The sequence below is a fragment of the Thamnophis elegans genome, chromosome 4 (assembly GCF_009769535.1).
Source record: "Thamnophis elegans isolate rThaEle1 chromosome 4, rThaEle1.pri, whole genome shotgun sequence".
Classification (NCBI taxonomy): domain Eukaryota; kingdom Metazoa; phylum Chordata; class Lepidosauria; order Squamata; family Colubridae; genus Thamnophis; species Thamnophis elegans.
Window position 1 is genome coordinate 106,428,903 of NC_045544.1, and position 20,617 is coordinate 106,449,519.

At 39.5% G+C, this 20,617-nt stretch overlaps 1 protein-coding gene across 3 annotated transcripts in view; it reads left to right on the top strand.

Annotated features, from left to right (window-relative positions):
• Positions 1-20,617, top strand: part of VRK2 (VRK serine/threonine kinase 2) — a 59,240-nt gene that overhangs the window by 4,393 nt on the left and 34,230 nt on the right. For all 3 annotated transcript variants that reach the window (XM_032216881.1, XM_032216883.1, XM_032216882.1), the window contains 5 exons: positions 2,960-3,015; positions 4,573-4,642; positions 4,886-4,973; positions 5,230-5,338; positions 6,032-6,124. In XM_032216881.1, coding sequence (XP_032072772.1) covers positions 2,960-3,015; positions 4,573-4,642; positions 4,886-4,973; positions 5,230-5,338; positions 6,032-6,124 — 416 coding nt within the window. The remainder of the gene's footprint in view (positions 1-2,959; positions 3,016-4,572; positions 4,643-4,885; positions 4,974-5,229; positions 5,339-6,031; positions 6,125-20,617) is intronic.

Genomic DNA, 20,617 nt, shown 5'->3' on the forward strand with positions numbered 1-20,617 from the left:
TTCATGCCCATTTAACTTCATTGCTGGTTTGAGTACAAGTGGAAGATTAGGAAATGAGAAATATGTGACTAAGATTTCCTTGACCAGAGGATTTTCAAATTCATTTAGTTTATCTAAATCTTTGCTTATCAGATGGGAAGTTTTTCTAACACATCTGGAGGGCTTCTGGCTAGTGAAGGGTGATACAAAAGATGAAGGAAAACATAAAAATAAATCCTGTCTTCCTAGCTTTTGCAAAGTAGAAAAGAACTTTGAAAAAAAATATCACCAGAATTGGTACTTTCTGATCTTGGAATGTCTAGCGATTGTAGATATTGTGAAGTTAGCATATAAGTAAAACCCATAGGAAATTATTACTCTTCAAATTTTTATAACCACAGCATGCTCGCACACAAACCCCCACTTTCTTGAGGCCATCCATATTTGCAAAATGAGTATTTGTTGCCAGAGCTCCAGCAGTGGCAATGAGATCAGCTGTGGACAGGAGTTGGGAATTCTGTTTAATTGCCAATAGGCACTGCTTCCTCTTCCCTCTGTGTAAACTTGCCTGCAAAACTGACTCCACAAGATGTACTGCAGGCACTTTTTCCATTATTCCAGGAGATGATTGCTGCACAAATAAACTGTTGTACATGGAAATTTGTAGATTCCAGCTGGCAAGCAAAACCAGCAAGTTACTTTGTCGGACTTCTGGGTGCCATGGTGCCAGGTTATCATTGTGTGGGGAGAAAAAAAAAAGCAATATTCTCCAGAAGTGTGCTCTGATGTTACTTTTGCATGTGAAACTAACAAATGCTATGGGGAACAGCCATGGCTTAATGGCAGAACTAATGCTGTGCAGGCAGAGGAGCTTACTTTTTTTTTCTTATCACAGAGAAAGACCATTTTCAGTGGTTAATACTGGTTAGCTGTAAAAGGATGACTTACTCTGTATAAAATGGATGCATTGGCTATCTTTTTATTAAAGGTGTTTGCACAAATTAAGAAAATGTTGTATTTATATTGGTATAGCCAAACTAATATTGGGTTTATTTATAAAGTAAGTACGTGTATAAAATGAAAGAGAAGTATAAACAAAAGATTAAAACTTTTGATTTGAACAGCTAGACATTATTATTACATCCCCTCGTCATATCCTGCAAGTACACCTATCATCTTTTCCAATGAATGTGGTCAAAATGAATGAATAGCATGGTAGGGCAACGATAGCCAATTTCTTCCCCTTTCAATTATTCTGTATTTTGATTTGGATTTCAACTGCTTATATTAATATATTGTTTATTCAAAGTTTACTAAATTACTTGGCCAGAACTTAGAAATTGTGTGAGGTTGTGTACAGGTTAGGAGAAGTTTGTATAGAAAGACAATTGTAACTTGATTAGAAGTAATAGTTGAGTTCCTAAGAGGTGAAACTGAAGAAGATCCACTTGGAATGTGCCTGCCATTAATTATGTCAATTACAATAATGCAATAGCAGAGTTGGAAAGGACCTTGGAGGTCTTCTAGTCCAATCCCCTGCCTAGGCCAGAAACCCTATACTGTTTCAGATAAATGGCTATCCAACATCTTCTTAAAGACTTCCAGTGTTGGGGCATTCACAATTTGTGGAGGCAAGCTGTTCCACTGATTGTTCTAACTGTCAGGAAATTTCTCCTCAGTTCTAAGTTGCTTCTCTCGATTAGTTTCCACCCATTGCTTCTTGTTCTACACTCAGGTGCCTTGGAGAATAGTTTGACTCCCTCTTCTTTGTAGCAACCCCTGAGATATTGGAACCCTGCTATCATGTCTCCCCTAGCCCTTCTTTTCATTAAACTAGACATACCCAGTTCCTGCAACTGTTCTTCATATGTCCCCTAATCATCTTTGTTGATCTTCTCTGCACTCTTTCTAGAGTCTCCACATCTTTCTACATCATGGTGACCAAAACTGAATGCAGTATTCCAAGTGTGGCCTTACAAAGGCATTATAAAGTGGTATTAACTCTTCACATGCTCTTGATTCTACCCCCCCTGTTTATGTAGCCTAGCACTGTGTTGGCTTTTTTGGCAGCTGCTGCAGACTGCTGGCTCATATTTAAATGGTTGTCCACTAGGACTCCAAGATCCCTCTAACAGTTACTACTATTGAGCAAGGTACCACCTATACTGTACCTGTGCATTTCGTTTTTCTTGCATAAATGTAGAACCTTACTCTTTTCACCATTGATTTTCATTTTATTCGATAATGCCCAATGTTCAAGTTTGTCAGGATCCTTCTGTATCTTAAGCCTATCTGAAGATGACTAGTGCTTCTTCATTGGACAATATTTTCATGAAGCATGGGACAGAAGTTATGCAAAAGGACTAATTAGACTTGGGGTGAATTTCAGTGTCCCATTGGAAGTTTCCTATTGTAAGATAAAGAAAGGAAAATATGGATATAGCTAATATGGGGTTGAGAAATACTTACTTCTACTCAGAAGGCTTAACATATAGGAGTTCTGGATTCTAAATCAAGATTCTTAATTTTTTTTTCTAGATCTGTGGTGTTCAACTCCCAGAATTATCCAGCCAGCATAATCTTGGTTGAAAGTGGTGGGAAGTGAACTCCATGTATCTAATCACATCCATCTTAGGAAAAGCTGTCTTAAATTATGTGCGTGGGGAAGTCTGCAGTTCCAAGTTTGTTCTAGTCCATTCACTGAATAAATTGAAGTCAAACTGGTGACTTCCTGGCATGTTACTTTAAATCTTGTAAAAACAAGAATAATATTGATAGAACTTTATCACATATTATGAAGAAAACAATAAAAAATTACATTATTTCATTTATAGTCAAATTCTTGTTAAATAAATTTTTTCCAGTTTTTAATATTTGTGCAGGAATATAATTGCATCATATCTTGTTGAATTGAAATTCAGTTCTAGACAAAGTGGCTCAAGTCTTCCATAACTTTCTCTGCCTTAATTTTATCTTGCAGCTTCCCCTTATCTTGATGTTCCTGTAGAAAACAATGCTGTGTATGTCATTAAAGTGGTAATTATTACAATTTTAAAAATATTGCCTTTTTATTGTTTCTAATCCAATGGAATTGCATGATTTCCTTACATTTTTATTTGTTTATTTGAAATGAGTGTATTCTTTTAGACAAAAGATTCACAGATCATCTTAGGGCAAGACAATCCTTGCTCTATCAATCACAGTCTTAAGAAATGATCAAAGGAAGGAAAAAGAAAATTAGAAAAGTTAGCTTGAGATATTACCCTGATTTGAATTCTTTCCAAACTTGACTAACAGTTATTATAGGAGGTATCAGTATTGTTTTGTTGGTGATCTTGCCTTTTGATGAGGACTTTTGTGTTTTAGCTGTCTTCTTGTGTTACATCTGTATATGTTTTGTGGGTCAGGTGCCAAAAACAAGAAAGACACAGTAATTCTTCCAACAATTTCTTTATTGTTCCTCACCTATAGATAGCATCTTGCCAAACTAAGGCAGACTACTACCTACATGAACATTTACTTTGGGAACTGTTAGGAAAAGGCCATCTTCACCCTTTTCCTCTCACACAAACTATCTGAACTGAGTTGGTCTCTTGTTCCTCTGGAATGCAGACCTTTCCTCCTGGGAATCCATCCTACCACATCTCATCACATGATGTGTGGATTGGAAAGCATACAGTGAGCTTTGTATGCTCTGTTCTGAATCTTGTGACCAGAAAAAAACAACACTTAGAATGGAGTACTCTGTAATATTCCAATCCACTTCCCAACTAGAGATGGAGATAGTTTTTTTAAAATAACTATAGCCTCCAGCTTGTTCCACCCATTTGTGCATTCCGTCTTTCTTTTGCTAGCTTCTACCGAATCTGGCTCTGCCGTGTTTAGGTTTTGGAGTTACTGTGCAATAGATAGACAGGCAGAGTGAGCAACTTTACTTAGTGTCTTTCCAATTTTGTTTGGATTGGGGGAAAAATAATGGTATATTTAATTAAAATAGTCTTTTAAAAATTACATTGGAAGTTTATCTTAATCTCCTTAGTACAATACTGAAATCTTTCCTATTGATTATTAAGAAGTCAGGAATACCTGACTCATTATGCTTTTCTCCATGTCCTGAAAGTTAACACAACAGAAATTACGAATTTCCTAGAAGGACCATTCAGGGCAAAATCACTCTCTCAAAAGATGTTTGTTATCAAAGTCTCCCATACCAGTGATTTCATTCCTTTTTGAAAATTCTGTAATGTATAATTGGAAGGTATTATCTGCACATGGGTTACTCAGAAAACATAGAAAATATATATTTTTTATGATCCAGACAAAAGGTCTGCTTTACAAAATTCTGACAGACTGTTTCAAGCCAAGCATAGTTAAGCAGAATTGGAGCCTGGGATGCCTTGGTGGTTCTGGATTTCAAATCAAACAAAATCTAGATGGGGTGACTAGACAAAGCTGATGTGTGTTGTCCTTTCTTCTCATCATATTTAATCAAGCTCCTCCTCTTAGCATTTTCCCTATTTATGTGTAAGACTCAATTATGTGTGACACATAATTACATTGAAACTTTGTGTTTTTTTACATATATCTGTTTAGGAATATCTTGAAAATGGGCCTTTATTTTCAGAACTGAAATTCTACCAACGTGCTGCAAAAGAAGAACATAGTAAGTCAGGCAACAGAAGTGTCCTATTTCAAGTAATAATATTTTTTCAGGAATAATAGTTTGGGAATAATCACTTATGAAAATTTAATTTTATTTCAGTGTTACTTTTAGAAAATATACCTAATGTGTATATACAATTTCATAACATTGTATTCTGATATTTCCAAAAAAGTTATGTTTTATTTAAAAAAAGAAGAAGCTGGACAGTTTTAAAGAACCTGCTTTCCCCTCATGTTTTGTCAGTCAAAAAATGGATGAAGATGAAACAACTAACATTTTTAGGCATTCCTGTTTTCTTTGGATCAGGCCAAATCAAACATCTTGGTAAAAGGTAAGGAAGACATTACAATACAGCAGAGCTGAACAGGAATTCTAAGGTAGGGAATTTTAATAGTAACACTTCAGGATAATGTGAAAGAAGGATATGCTTTGGGTAACATCTTGGAAACTGCTGCCACATTAGGTGGATTAATATCTAATCCAATAAAATGAATCAGTTTATTTCACTCATTTACATTTGATTTTGTTGTTGACTTTTTATGTAAGGGCAGTATGTTCTCACTGTATTTCTTTGTGGACATCCATAGTTACAGATTTATGGTGATGGAAAGATTAGGAGAAGATCTTCAAACTGTCTTTGAAAGAGAAGGGAGAAAATTTGACAAGGAAACTGTTCTGCAGATTGGGATGCAGGTGGTAGGTATAAAACAGAGTAAACTTTGGATGGGGATCAATGGACTTTTTGAGTCTTGCATATGCATTTTTAAATGTTTAATTTTGCTTGAACGAATGACTACAATGAAGAAGGACTTTCTCCATCCTTCCTCTGGTGTAATAATTTGAAGCTAATTAAAACTTGAGCTGAGTGCCTGCATTTCATATTTAAAATATTTTTTTAGTCTATCATGCCTTACATATTTTTTTATTACTTGAAATCTAAAAATTGGCTATTAGTCTCTACTCGTTCCTTTTAAGTGATTATTCAAAGTATACTACCAAAGTATTATGCATTTTCATAAGCTTGACAATTGACACAGTTATGATCATAGCAGTATCCTGGGGTCATTTGATCTCCTTTTGCAATCTTCTGACAAGCCAAATCAATTGGTAAACCAGATTCACTTAACTGAACTACTAACTTAAAAACTGCAATGATTAACTGTTGCAAGAAAAGTCATAAAATGGGGCAAAATTCACTTAACAAATAATTTAGTTTAGCAACAGAAATTTTGAGCTCAATGGTCAATTGTAAGTTGAAGAATACCTGTAATATTTCCCTTCATGTATTCAATAAAACTTGTTAAGTCTTTAAATAATATTGTGGGGATGATTGTAATATAAATGCAATTACTGGTTTCCTTTGTAATACAGTCTTTTCTTGCCCACTAGCTAGATGTCTTGGAATATATTCATGAAAATGAATATGTGCATGGGGATATTAAAGCAGCAAATTTACTTTTGGACTACAAAAATTCATATGAGGTAAATAAATTGTTAAATGTTCTTCAATTTTTCAAAAAATCAGGATGGTTGCTTAAACTGCATGCATTGTTGCTAAGGAGAAGAAAGCATGAGAGGTTTGTGTTCTTATTCGGATGAAATTGACAGTCGTTTAAAAACTTATTTTGTGTAGTAGCTCATTGAAGTGATTTGTTACCCAAACTTTACAAAACATCTGAATCTTTCATGGCTTTAAGAATTAGATGTTTATATATGTGAAGGAAATTGCTCTATGTGCTCATTTTTTTCCATATACAGGTGAAACTTGAAAAATTAGAATATCGTGCAAAAATTCATTTATTTCAGTAATGCAACTTAAAAAGTGAAACTAATATATAAGATAGACTCATTACATACAAAGCAAGATAGTTCAAGCCATGATTTGTCATAATTGTGATGATTATGACTTACAGCTCATGAAAACCCCAAATCCACAATCTCAGAAAATTAGAATATTGGGAAAAAGTGCAATATTCTAGGCTCAAAAGTGTCTCACTCTAATCAGCTATTTAAGCCATAACATCTGCAAAGGGTTCCTGCACCTTTAAATGGTCTCTCAGTCCGGTTCAGTAGGAATCACAATCATGGGAAAGACTGATGACCTGACAGTTGTGCAGAAAACAATCATTGACACCCTCCATAAGGAGGGAAAGCCTCAAAAGGTAATTGCAAAAGAAGTTGGATGTTCCCAAAGTGCTGTATCAAAGCACATTAATAGAAAGTTATGTGGAAGGGAAAAGTGTAGAAGAAAAAGGTGCACAAGCAGCAGAGATGACCGCAGCCTGGAGAGGATTGTCAGGAAAAGGCAATTCAAAAGTGTTGGGGACTTTCACAAGGAGTGGATTGAGGCTGGAGTCAGTGCATCAAGAGACACCACACACAGACGGATCCTGGACATGGGCTTCAAATGTCGTATTCCTCTTGTCAAGCTGCTCCTGAGCAACAAACAACGTCAGAAGCGTCTTACCTGGGCTAAAGAAAAACAGACCTGGTCTTTGCTTAGTGGTCCAAAGTCCTCTTTTCTGATGAGAGCAACTTTTGCAAGGACCCAGAGTATAGAGGAAGAATGGAAAGGCACACACTGCAAGATGCTTGAAGTCCAGTGTGAAGTTTCCAGTCTGTGTTAATTTAGGGAGCCATGTCATCTGCTGGTGTTGGTGCACTGTGCTTCATTAAGTCCAAGGTCAACACAGTCATCTACCAGGAGATTTTGGAGCACTTCATGCTTCCTTCCACAGACGAGCTTTTTGGGGATGCTTCATTTTCCAGCAAGACTTGGCACCTGCCCACACTGCCAAAAGCACCAAAACCTGGCTCAATGACAGTGAGATTACTGTGCTTGATTGGCATGCAAACTTGCCTAACAAATCCATAGAGAATCTATGGGCCATTGCCAAGAGAAAGATGAGAGACATGAGACTGAACAATGCAGAAGAGCTGAAGGCCGCTATTGAAGCATCCTGGTCTTCCATAACATTTCAGCAGTGCCGCAGGCTGATAGCTTCCATGCCATGCCACATTGAGGCAGCAATTGCTGCAAAAGGGGCCCAAACCAAGTACTGAGTACATATGCATGCTTATACTTTTCAGAGGTCCGATATTTTTCTATGTACAAAACTTGCTTTATTGATTGCATGTGATATTATAATTTTTTGAGTTTGTGGATTTCGGGTTTTCATGAGCTGTAAGCCATATCACAATTATGGCAAATCACATCTTGAATTATCTTGCCTCACATGTAATGAGTCTATCTCATATATTAGTTTCACCTTTTAAGTTGCATTACTGAAATAAATGAACTTTTGCACGATATTCTAATTTTTCGAGTTTCACCTGTAGATGCATTGAAATCAACATGAGACAATGCATGCAGAGGTAATTAGCATGCTGAAAATGCATATTTTACCAGTTAAAAAAGTATTTCACTTCTAATTACCTCTTTCATAGTTGACAAATTGAGAGGCTGCTGCCTGTTGCCAAATCTAGTGTTAAAGGCATCCATGGTTGCAGGGTACTTTGCTTGTGGCAGATTTACTGAATAACTTGACTTGCCAAAGTAAATCACTGTTATAGATTCAGGAAATTCCTGCCTTAAAAGAAAGTATTTTTTTTCATTGGAAACTTTTAAGATCGGAATCTATAAATTCAAAGTTCTCAAACTTCATTAATTTCTGTAGCCTCTAGTGAGCCACGGTGACTGACTCAGATTCAACCATGTTATTCCTAGTTCTGATTGCAGCATAGTGTTTAATGACTATTTTCAAAATGATGGTCTTGACAAACTCTGTGGAACTACTGCCTTTGAGATACTGACATTGGGGGCTTTTTTTGTATTTTAGTCTTATTGGATAAAATTCATTTATACTTTAAAGTAGGAGACAACCTCTTGGGCATTCATATGCACTTTTAAATATAGGATATATAGTGGCTGCTTTTATTTTGCTTTAAGATAATGCAAATTATTTTATAGAACTTCACAGAAAATAGTGACAGAACAAACATAGTTAAATTTTGAAGTCTACAATTAGGCACTTAAGTATGTTTTGCAATGTAAAAAAATTATGCGATACAGCTGTGAGACTTGTGTGCTGAGTAATCCCTGCAACTTCAACAGAGAATGATTTTGTCTCTGCATGGGACAGCTGGATCAGGCTCCCTGCTAACAAATGCCCCAGAAGTCAATCAGAACTCCTTGCCCCCAGGGATAAATGCTTTGGGAAGATCAAGTTTTACATCTTGTGCTGCAGTTGATTGCCGTTTTTACTGCTAATAACACTGTCATTGAGTTCTGTGGCCTAATTAAGTTGGCCTCCTAATACACTGGTGATCCAAATTTATTACTGTGCTAACAAAGCAATATATCTCATCAGGTTTATATGGCAACTCCGTTGACTAAAAAAAAATGGAAGTGAAATACTTCCCATGTTTTTGTTATGTTTTTCTCCAAACTGTGTTCTACTACTCTGTGGATACTTTGCCTTTAAATATGATGAATAAAAAACTTGAACATGGATAATTGAGGCATGTATGTGAATATTTAAAAACACATTTTTGGTTTCCTGGAGATCATTGCAGAGCTTTTATTTAGAACATGTTGTTTGGAATGCTTTTGTATAAACAGGTAAGCAAAAGGATATTTTTTAGTCTTTTGTGTATGAATATTCCCAGTACTGCATTTACCTTCTAATGGATTTGAAGACAGTTGTTCGTATTTATATTTATAAATATAAATTAATAGTAATTTATTGCAATAATACAAAAAAGTTATTATAATTCTCATACTACTTAGTGCTATGCAATAAAACTAAGCATATATTGTTTTATAATAAAGAATTTTTATCTGATAAAGTTGGTGTTTGTGAATTCTAAAGATTTAAGTTGGATTGTCTGGGCATCTGTAAAATTCTCATTCATGAAGAGTCTTCTCCTTTTTTCTTTTTTCTATTGAATATTCAGAATACATAATAGAATAACAGAGTTGGAAGGGATCTTGGAGGTCTTCTAGTCCAACCCCTTGCTCAAGTAGGACATTCTATACCATTTCAGACAAATGGATGTCCAATCTCTTCTTTAAAAACTTTAAAACAGTGATGGAGCATTCACAACTTCTGAAGGCAAGCTTTTCCACAGATTAATTGTTCTCACTGTCAAGAAATTCCTCCTTATTTCTAGGTTGCTTCTCTCCTTGATTAGTTTCTATCCATTGCTTTGAAGAATAGGTTTACCTCCCCCACCCCACCCTGTCATCTTTGTGACAGCCTCTGTGATATTGGAACATTGTTATCATGTCACCCCCAGTCCTTTTTTCCAGAGAATATGTGGAGAGACATCCACTGTTTTCTTGGCTATTAAGCTCAACTCAATTCTTGTGCATTCCACAAAACACAGCAATGCAATATGAGAAGCATTCCTCCCCTTTATGAAAGAAAGTATAATGCAGAGGACTACTAATGAATGAGAACGTTTTGACAATTTCTAGCAATGTTATCCTGTAGCAGAGGGGAATCAACACTGGACAAACTGTTTTCAAAGAAGCTTGTTTTTCATTACTAATTTTCTTGTTAAGGCACTCTTAATATCTGAACCAATTCCAGTTTTTGTTATTAAGCTTGAGTATTATGTAACTGTGTTCTATTGGGGTAAGTTGATGGATAATTGCTTTGTATGCCAAAATTCCAGATTCAATCCCTCATAGGGGCTAAAAAAGAACCTAGACTGAAAACTCAAAGAACTACTGTTTTTACAGCACTTTCAGACAAAGCCTCAAAATGACTATAGTGTGTTGAATTCGTCACAATTGACTGGGTTCACATAATATGCTATATGATCAATAGACAACAATGACTGGATTTACACAATACACTAAACCAAATTAAAATTAGCCACATTATGGCTTAGGATAATACATGAATTCAATATCAAGAATAATGAATTTGTGGGGCCCTTGCTCTAATCTGGTATAGATCTGCATCACTTAACTACTTCCCTTGAACATCAAAATATGTCATTCTGCTGTTTCCCAGACTGCTGATTTGCTTATCTACACAGCTGCAGCAGTGATGTCATCATCATCTTTTATTTAGCCCAAGGGTGTCAAACTCGTGTTGTCAAGGCGGAATCACATGACGTATCGTGACTTTTTTCCACTTCACTAAACTGGGTCTGCGCATGGCCAGCATGTGACGTATCCAGTCCACAGGCCGGGAATTTGACAGCCCTGCTTTAGCCTTAATGCACTGACTTCCTCTCCTATTCTTTGTAGATTAGATTAAATAATTACTCCCTTATACATGATATAATTAAATGGAATCCTTTTGTTCTATGTTTTACATTGCTTGTTATTTAAATAAATTTAAATTATGGGTGGAGTTTGCATGGGCTTGGATGCAATATATAACAAAATCTTCTTTGTGTCAACATTGCACTGAAATTAGGCTACATCTTAAATTGATAGGCTCAGTAGTATAGTTGCTTCAGTCAATTCCACTAAGTTGTACTTTCCATCACATTGATTTGATGCATTATTGTCTTCTGGCTTGGCTAGATTGAATACTAAGGAAAGTGAATCCACCAGAAAATGCAACAGCAAATAGAAGCAGACAATCAGCCTGATAAAGCTTTTTGTCTTTTCTGAGAATTCCAGATGCTGCCTCCAGTCTTCAGTCTTTGTATCATAATCTCTATAGGTCTGTTGGATGAGACAGTACTGGTGAAATCTGAAAAGAATGATCCCATGAAATAAGAGCACTGTGTTCCTAGTGCCACATTCTCAATATGCATAGAAGATGCTGCAACAAGAAATTGTATTTTAAAACATGCTACTTCAGCCCCCCCAGGACTGCAAAACTTGCCTGAAGCCCAGAGAGGAGCTAATCGTTTTAACGGAATTGGTTACAGGATAACTTGCTTATTTCCCTTTGGCTTTAAAAAAAAAGATCAGAGGAAGAGCATCAAGAGCAACATAATTAAGAGCAAGTTCATTTCTTGAGATGGTCATATTTTTTAGGACAGGAGCCTACATCCAAGGAAGAACAAAAATAGTTAAGGAGTGATATAAAAAGTAGTTTCTCTAGCATAGTAGACAGTAAATTAGAACTTTCCCACTTTCCTCTTTCCCAACTCACAGCACTCATATGCTGGCTGGGTTTGAAAACAGTTATTTCCAAACTCTGTTGGGTATGTACAGTATAAGGATAGTCTGTCAAGTTCTGCTACATCAGGGCTTAAAACTCGCAGCCCGTGGGCTAGATGTGCTGGCCCTGCCCCGTCTGGTTTAGCGAAGGGAAAAAAAAGTCCAGATACGTCACGTGACGATGCCATAACAATGTTAGTTTGACACCCCTGTACTAAATAGTTTCTCATTAAGGTGCAAAAGTCATTTAAAAAGTTCTAATAATCATTTTGAATTTTGAATAGTTAAAATATTTCCTTCATCATGTGGATTTGTAAATGTGTTCTTGTTCGGCACCATTTTTGCCCTTCATTAAGAGCCATATAATATTTATTAAATTTATATTTTGCCAGCTTCATTCTTCTACTATCCATTAATGCTTTGAAACACTTCATTGAATGAAGTACAGCAGGGGTGTCAAACTCGATTTCATTGAGGGCTGCATCAGGGTTGTGTTTGATCTTGGGGTGGCAGTGTGGGTGTGGATGGGGTGGGTGTGGCCTGATCAATGTCACTTATGTCGGGGGCACCTGAGATGGCCAAGTGCCAAGGCAGGACTTCCCTTAGACCCTCCCTTACTCTCATTATAATCTTCCTTCCTTCCTTTCCCTTCCCTTCCCTTCTTTTTCCTTCCCTCTTCATTCTCCTTTCTTCTTCCTTCCCCTCTTTCCTTATTTTTCCTTCCTTGCTCTCTTTCCATCTTCCCATGTTTTTCTTTGTCTTTCCCTTTCTCCTTTCATGTCCCTTCTTGCATGCTCAAATGCAAAAGGGGAAACATTTCTCCTTTTTTATTTTTAGTTTCTTTTGCTAGCTCTCTACCAGTGAAACAGAGCTCCATTTTCGCTGGCAGAGGCACCACAGGCCAGTTCTTCATTGTTTCCAGATCAGTCCAGTGGGCCAATATCTAAGCACCCTGTGCTACAGATCCAGTCTATGAGCCTTAAGTTTGACATCCCTGAAGTACAGCAAAAGTGTAAAATTAGAGGGACATATGTAGGCCACAAAAGCTTTAAGTGCAATACTCTGACATTCCCAGAAGTTGCATCTAATTGTTACTTTTACTATGACAGAAATATAAAATTATCAAATACAAGAATATATTTAACAAGACATACCTACATAGACATCATGTTCTTTTTGAGGCAAGTAGAGTTATACAGTAGCATGGAAAAACTGCAAAAATAGTAAACAGAACAAATCAAAAGCAAGAGATAAGAAAGAAAAGAAAATCTTAATAAGGTTCATATTGACACCATTCAGTATATCCCTTATACCTTGCAGCTAAACATACATCAATTACTGAACACTTTTTTTCTTATCTTTCTTTTTTGAGGATCTCAACACTATTCAACCCTGAATTTCTTTATACTTTTCAGCATACTTTTTCATGCTTGGTAACTAACTTTGGTGTTCAATTTTTTTTACTACTACCACTACCACTACCACTACTACTACTACTACTACTACTACTACTACTACAACAACAACAACAACAACAACAACAACAACATATCTCTTAGGTGACATGTTCATACCAGTATGCTTTTCTAAACATACTCAACTCTTTGAGTGTGTCTGTACATTGTATGCATCTGCTAATTGATGGGCTGCAGGCAATAGTGGACTGTCGTCGTTATTGTTTTGATGCTTTTGGGTCAGCATTGACTCCTTGACAAGTCCTGTAGTTTTCTTGGCAAGATTTCAGAAGTGGTTTGCCTTGCCTCCTTCCTAGGGCTGGCCCAAGATCATTTAGCTGACTACAAGCCTAAGGCAGGAATAGAATTCAATTTCTTGAGTTTTAATCATATGCCTTACTCCTTATCTACTGTACCAAAGTCCTCTCAGTGCATTGGTTTGCAAGGTATTATTTAGAGATCCTTGCTTGTATGAAAGAGTGTCAATTCTGGGCTTTGGTTGCACATGCAACAGGCAGCCCAAGTTTTGTCATAACTGATCATACTGTCTATATCAGTCACAAGAAATGATGTATGCTGTGCAGGCAGCTATGACTAAGGTAATCTAATGTACTTTTCTCTTAATTGGTTATATTGTCTTGTATTAATTTAATGTTGAATGAAAGGAAATTAAATTACATTTTTATCCTGGTTCTTCATCTTTGCACTGTTATTTAAAGAATAACCTTTAAAACACCATTATAGCTTAGCCTGGTTAGAGATGCACGTCTGTGATTTAAAGGAGCATACATTTTATTTACGTATTTATGTATGTATTTATTTATTAGTTTGTGAAACATGTACAAAATAGCAGGTATAAGTATGAATATGGACATGGACAAAGGAAATGAATACAAGTAAATGGGGACAGTAGGACACGAATGGTAGCCATGCTGGTGCGCTTATGCATGCCCCCTTTACGGACCTCTTAGAAATGGGGGTGAGGTCCATGGTAGACACTTTAAGGTTGAAGCTGTGGGAGTTTGAGGATGTAACAATGGAGTCAGGTAGAGTATTCTAGGCATTTACCACTCTGTTCCTGAAGTCGTATTTTCTGCAATCGAGTTTGGAGCGGTTTACCTTGAGTTTGTATCACTTGTTTACCCGTTATTATTGTAGTTGAAACTGAAATAGTCATTGACAGGTAGGCTGTTGTAGCAGACAATTGTGTGTACTATGCTTAAGTCGGACCGCAGGCGGCTGTGAAGTTCCCAGAAGATGACCCAATTAATTTATGAGCCTCGAGACAAAGTTCAAAAGAAATCCATTCATTTATTAGGATCAACATTCTGGTGTGTACTCCTGCGGAGCCAAAACTGGCTGCCGCTTAATTGCATTTGAACTTTACCCTTCTATCTCCTTTCTGTCATGCGTCATAGATCATATTCACAAACTAGGTTGTAGAAATATGAGATCCAACTCTGGCCGAAGGTATGCATGGAGTCCTCCCTCAAATGCCAACCTGATAATAGTCCTGGCAATGCTTTACAAGTTGACATCTGGCTTCCCTCACTTCCTAAAGCGACCTGTGTGACACAAAGACAATTTGAGTACAGTATATAATTTAGGGATGTGTTCCTCCCCCAGGCTTGCCTGAATTTTCTGCATGGAATTTTGCTATAAGGTGATCAGCCTGGATATTCCTACTTTTTACCCAAGATAACTCTGATAAGGGGTAGCCCTTCCACTTGATTAAGTATTGGAGTTGTCTCCTGTGCCACCTCGAATCAAGGACTCATTGAACTTCATAATGGGTTTGGCCCCCTATGATCACAGGGCCTGGGGGCTCCCAGGCTAGTGGTCTCAGAGTGGATCCGATCATGGGTTTTAAGAGGCTACTATGAAATGCCGGGTGTACCTTCCCCAGCAATTGAAGCATTTTCAATTGCACTGTGACTGAGTTGATCTTTACTATGGGGAATGGTCCCATAAACTTTGGCTCCAGTTTCTTGCTAGGCAGTTTTAATCTCAGATATTTTGTGGAGAGGTAAATCGTCTCTCCCACCCGGAATGGCCATTGCAGAGTCCGGTGTTTATCTGCCTTTTTTATAGGTTTTATAGGTGCTGCTTTAGCCAGCACCTTTTTGACATTTCCCAGGTGCTGCTTTAGCCAGCACCTTTTTGACATTTTCCCAGGTTGGTTTCAGCATCGACATCCAATCAGTCAAGCTGACTGAGGAGGGGGGGTCCCTTAGATACTCAGGCATTGGGACGAAGTCCATGCTGCTCACTACTTTGAACGGCGTGAGTCCTGTGCTACTGTAAACAGCATTATTGTACGCAATCTCAGCAAACGATAAAAGGTCAGCCCAATTGGACTGCTGATAGTTCACCTAGCACCTCAGATACTGTTCTACCTTGCTGTTCAGTCTCTCTGCTACCCCATTGGTGCTCGGATGAAAAGCTGAACTAAGACCCTGCAATGACCCAATGGATTGCAGGAACTCCCTCCAGAATTTAGCCATGAACTCTGTCTGAAATAATTCTTTGAGGTACTCCATGCAGTCGGTAGATATGCTTCACGAACAGTTTAGCCAGCTTGTGAGCCGAGGGTAGTCCGCTACAGAGTATAAAGTGTGCCTGTTTGGAGAACAGGTCTATTACAGTCCAAATTACCATGTTTTCCCCACTTTTTGGCAACTCTACTATAAATCCACTGAGATCTCCTCCCATGACCTCATTGGCTCTGCTACTGTTTTCAGCAATCCGGGAGGGTTTCCCGGCCGTCTCTTCATTGTGGCACATGATGCAACTTTTCATGTAACTATCCACATCTTTCTTTATGCCAGGCCACCAGAATTGTCTCCGGGCTAAGTGTAAAGTCTTTAGGAATCCAAAGTGGCCTGCCGGTTTGGTGTCGTGGCTCCTCTGGAGAATTAGGATGCATAGGGATTCTGAGACGTAGAGTTTCATCCCCTTCCATGCAAGGTCATGTGTTGGTTGTTTTGGAACCAGGGGTCTGTTAGCAGTTCGGTTTTTAGCCTCATGGTTAGGTAGCTTGCAGGTTGGTTTTTCTGGTCATGGCGTTGCCGCCTGGTGGTCACTTGAGCACCAGTTTGAGTAGAGGGAATGATGGCATTCACTATGTGCTCCCGTTCGCATTTATACTGGGGCATGTGGGATAGGGCGTCAGCTAGAAAGTTCCTCCCCCCCTGGAATGTGCTTTAAAACAAAATCAAAATGGTTGAAGTATTGAGCCCATCTGACTTGTTTGGGTGATAGTTTCCGTGGGGTCCTAAGTGCCTCCAGATTTTTGTGGTCAGTTCAGACTTTGAACAGTTTCCGCCCCCCTTCCAACAGATGTCTCTGGTTAGCAGTGCCCCTCTCACTGCGAGAGCCTCCTTTTTCCACACGGCCTGTCATCTCTCTGTGTCTGTGAGCTTGCAGGAGGTGAGGGCAAAGTTTCCTTGGTTGTTTCTTTGGCGTAGCATCACTCCCACTGCCATAACACTGGCGTTTGCCTGGATCATGAAGGGTTGCTCGGGGTCAGGATGCTTCAGCACTGGCCACTTTGCAAACATTTCTTTTAGTGTTTCGAACACCTCTTGGGAGGTTAGGTCCCCACTTGTCTAGCCAGGAAAGTCACAGTATAGCTGTGTCTGTCACTTTGGGGGCCATTATGAATCAAATTACTTTCCACTGATCCGCTAGCTCTAGCCTTACTGGTTCAGTCAGGTGGGTAGCATAGGCTCCCCCCATTAGGGACCCGTTGACCTGCTAGAACCAAATTGGGTGGGCCAGTCCTTTTGCTCTGATCCCCAGTTTCAGGACTGTGGTTACGTTGACCAAGCACCTCGTGCAGCCTGAGTCTATGAGGTCTTAAAAATCCCCCTGGTTTCCTCTTTTTGGGGCTGTGAGGCGTATTGGAAAAAGGAAAGGTGAATTGGTTCACGTTGGGTCATTTTCTCCCTCATCCTTGCTGTCATATGATTCGGGTGACTGGTTGTCATTGCCTGGGGTTCCACCACTTTCACCTGAGGGGGAAGGGGCCTCTACAGCCTGGAGGGCTTTACCGGACATGTTGATGGTCTGTTTGGGGCCTCGTTCTGGTCCTGCCCTGGGCGGTGGGTCTGACCTTGGTTTTGGGGCTGAGGTTGGACATGCAGCTGCCATGTGGCTTATCTGCCCGCATATGTAGCATTTCAGCAAACTTCAGCAAAGTTCTTGCAGCCTGCCTGCTGCGTGGGAGAGGCACTGATTGCCATTTTGGGCTTCTTCTCCTTCTATCGGGTGGGGGAGGGGGGCTGCGCTCCAGTCTTCATCTTCTCCCTTCAACAGGATCAGATGTCCCTCCCCTCTCTTTTGGGCGACATGATGGCCCCTCATGAAGGGTGGCCCGGTCAAAATCCTCCCTCAGTTGCTCTATTGCACTCCCCAGGGATTCCATCTGGCTTGTTTCCAGTCCCACCTCCAGTCCACCCTTGCCAGCTTGCTTGATGTTAGGAATGTAACCTAACGGTTGGGTTGGCAATATATAAATCATGTAACAATACTGTACCTGTTTCTTTAAATCATGCTGTAAATGTGATTGGTTGCTGTATCCTCAATCGGCCATAAGATGGAGCCAGAATTACTGTTAGATGCTGATCTGATCTGAGTGTTTGGAAGCTGGCTGTTAGAAATGCCGTATAGTGATCAGCGTGAGCTATTGTAAGTTTTGCAACTGCTAGCAAACTGTGTACTGGACTGTTTGTATGAGTTTGAGTTTGAGTTTTATTTCATTTGTATGCCGCCCTTTTCCCTAAGGGGACTCAGGGCAGCTCACAGCTCAAAAAGGGAAGGGGGGATACAAACAGTTTAACAAGAACACAAAACAAGACATAGTTAAAAAGCACAACAATCATACCATTCGGGATAGGGGCAGCGAATCTTTAGCCCCAGGCCTGTCGGAACAGCCAGGTCTTAAGGGCTGTGCGGAAGGCCTGGAGGGTGGTGAGGGTACGAATCTCCACGGGGAGTTCGTTCCAGAGGGTCGGAGCAGCCACAGAGAAGGCTCTCCTCCGGGTAGTCGCCAGTCGACACTGGCCGGCGGATGGAATTCGGAGGAGGCCTAGTCTGTGGGATCTAATTGGTCTAGTGGAAGTAATTGGTATGATTATGAACTATGTTATTTGGATTATCCCTTAACTGAAAGACGTTGATGACTGACTGTATTAACTGTGTATGACTTGGACCGTTTGATGGACTCTGATACCTCTATTTCTATGAAAGTAAAAACCTATTTAAACTGCAGTGTCTCTGTATGCTGGTTTGTGTGTTCTCCAACACCACTCTCACAACGCTTCTCTGAATGCACTCTCCCAACGGGGAGCTTACTTAACACTGGTTATGGGCCCAGGTTATACCAGAGAGAGTTGGTTTTGATACGCAATACCACATACAGACAGCTGTTTTGTTAGTGATTGTTACTATCCTGGAGAAGATGGCGAGTGAACCATCAACAAGCCTATCGATGATAACCCGGTTGGATGGAACAAACAATATTTTCTGGTCTATGAAGTGCAGTCTACTCCTGAGTAGGGAAGATTTATGGAATGCTGTACAGAATCCACTGGATGTAACTGCTTGGAATCCAGGTAACGATGATGATGCCAAGAAGATAGCAGATTTTCAGCGATGCAACGAATGGGCATTGTGTATAATTGGTCTAACACTGAATGACCAACAATTAGTACATATTCGTGGAGGAAATTCTGCTGCAAGATGTTGGGAGAATTTGAAGAGAATTTATGTACGTGACACTGTAGGTGCACACATCTTACACGCAAACTGTTTAGGGCACGTCTTCTGAAAGGTGGAGGTATGTTAGCTCATTTAAACTTTATGAAAGGGGTTTTCCAGGAGCTACATGAAAAAAGAACTAATTTTTTCTGAACTACATCAAGTTTATATCATACTCTCCTCCCTGGATAAGAGTTATGATGTTTTTGTATCTTCTCTTGAAGTCCTAACCCGAAATGAACTAACATTGACTAACTTTACTACATGACTGTTGGAAGAGTCAAGAAGAAGGATGGAAAGAGAACAACTGAGGGAGAAACCACCACAACATGAGGAGTCACTTTCTACTGCCTATACTGTTCGAAAATGTTTTTTTGTGGGGCTAAGGGACATAAAGCTAGATTCTGTAAAAAGGCAAAACAACAGAATGCCGGAAGAGCTAGAAAAATGCTAATGTCAACTTAGCTATGTCTACTTTGGCTATGTCTAGCAATGCACCTGTAAACCATGATTTGTGGGTTGTTGATAGTGGAGCATCACAGTGCATTGCTAGAGATAGAAAAAGGTTTGTAAAAATGACCATGAGCAAGGAATATGTATTTTTGGCTAATGAATGGAAGGTGAGGGAGAAGTAGGTGAAGAATATGCCAAAACAGAACTTTTCTCTTTCCACACTTGGCCATCTTTTCCTTCTTTCAAAATTGCTCAAGAAAGAAAATGTTTAAAATAGAGGTCTTGCATTATGTGATCGTTTATAGGTTTAAATTGTTTTAATTTTGTAATTCCATGTTTATATGTTAACATTAACAGGTTTTTCTATTAAATATGAAAAGTTAAACTAATTAAGAAAGAAAATTCCCCCGGCATCTCAGTACCAGCCGAGATGCCGGGGGAAGGTCTTGATTGGATTTTGTGGAGCGAGTTTCAACTTGTCGCTCCTGAGGAAGTGGACAAGGCCATCGGAGCGGTGAGTGCCTCCAGCTGTTTACTGGACCCATGTCCCTCCTGGCTGGTCTCGACCAGCAGGGAGGTGACACGTGGCTGGCTCCAGAGGATTGTTAACACTTCTCTTCAGGACGGATCCTTCCCGCACCCTCTAAAGGATGCGGTGGTGAGACCCCTCCTTAAGAAACCTTCCCTGGATCCAGCCATCTTAAACAACTATCGCCCAGTCTCCAACCTCCCATTCGTAGGGAAGGTTGTTGAGAAGGTGGTGGCCTTTCAACTCCGACGGACCTTGGATGAAGCAGATTATTTGGATCCCTTTCAGTCGGGTTTCAGGCCTGGTTACGGCACCGAAACTGCTTTGGTCATGCTGATCGATGATCTCTGGCGGGCCAAGGATAGAGGATATTCCTCTATCCTAGTGCTTCTTGACCTCTCAGCGGCATTCGATACCATCGGCCATGATATCCTTCTGTGACGGTTATGGGAGGTGGGAGTGGGAGGCACTGTCTTAAGGTGGTTCTCCTCCTACCTCTCGGACAAGTCGCAATCGGTGTTGGTTGGAGGACAGAGATCGACCCCTAGGCCCCTCAAATATGGGGTGCCACAGGGTTTGGTCCTGTCCCCCCTCCTATTTAATATCTACATGAAGCCGCCGGGTGAGATCATATGCCGGCAAGGGAT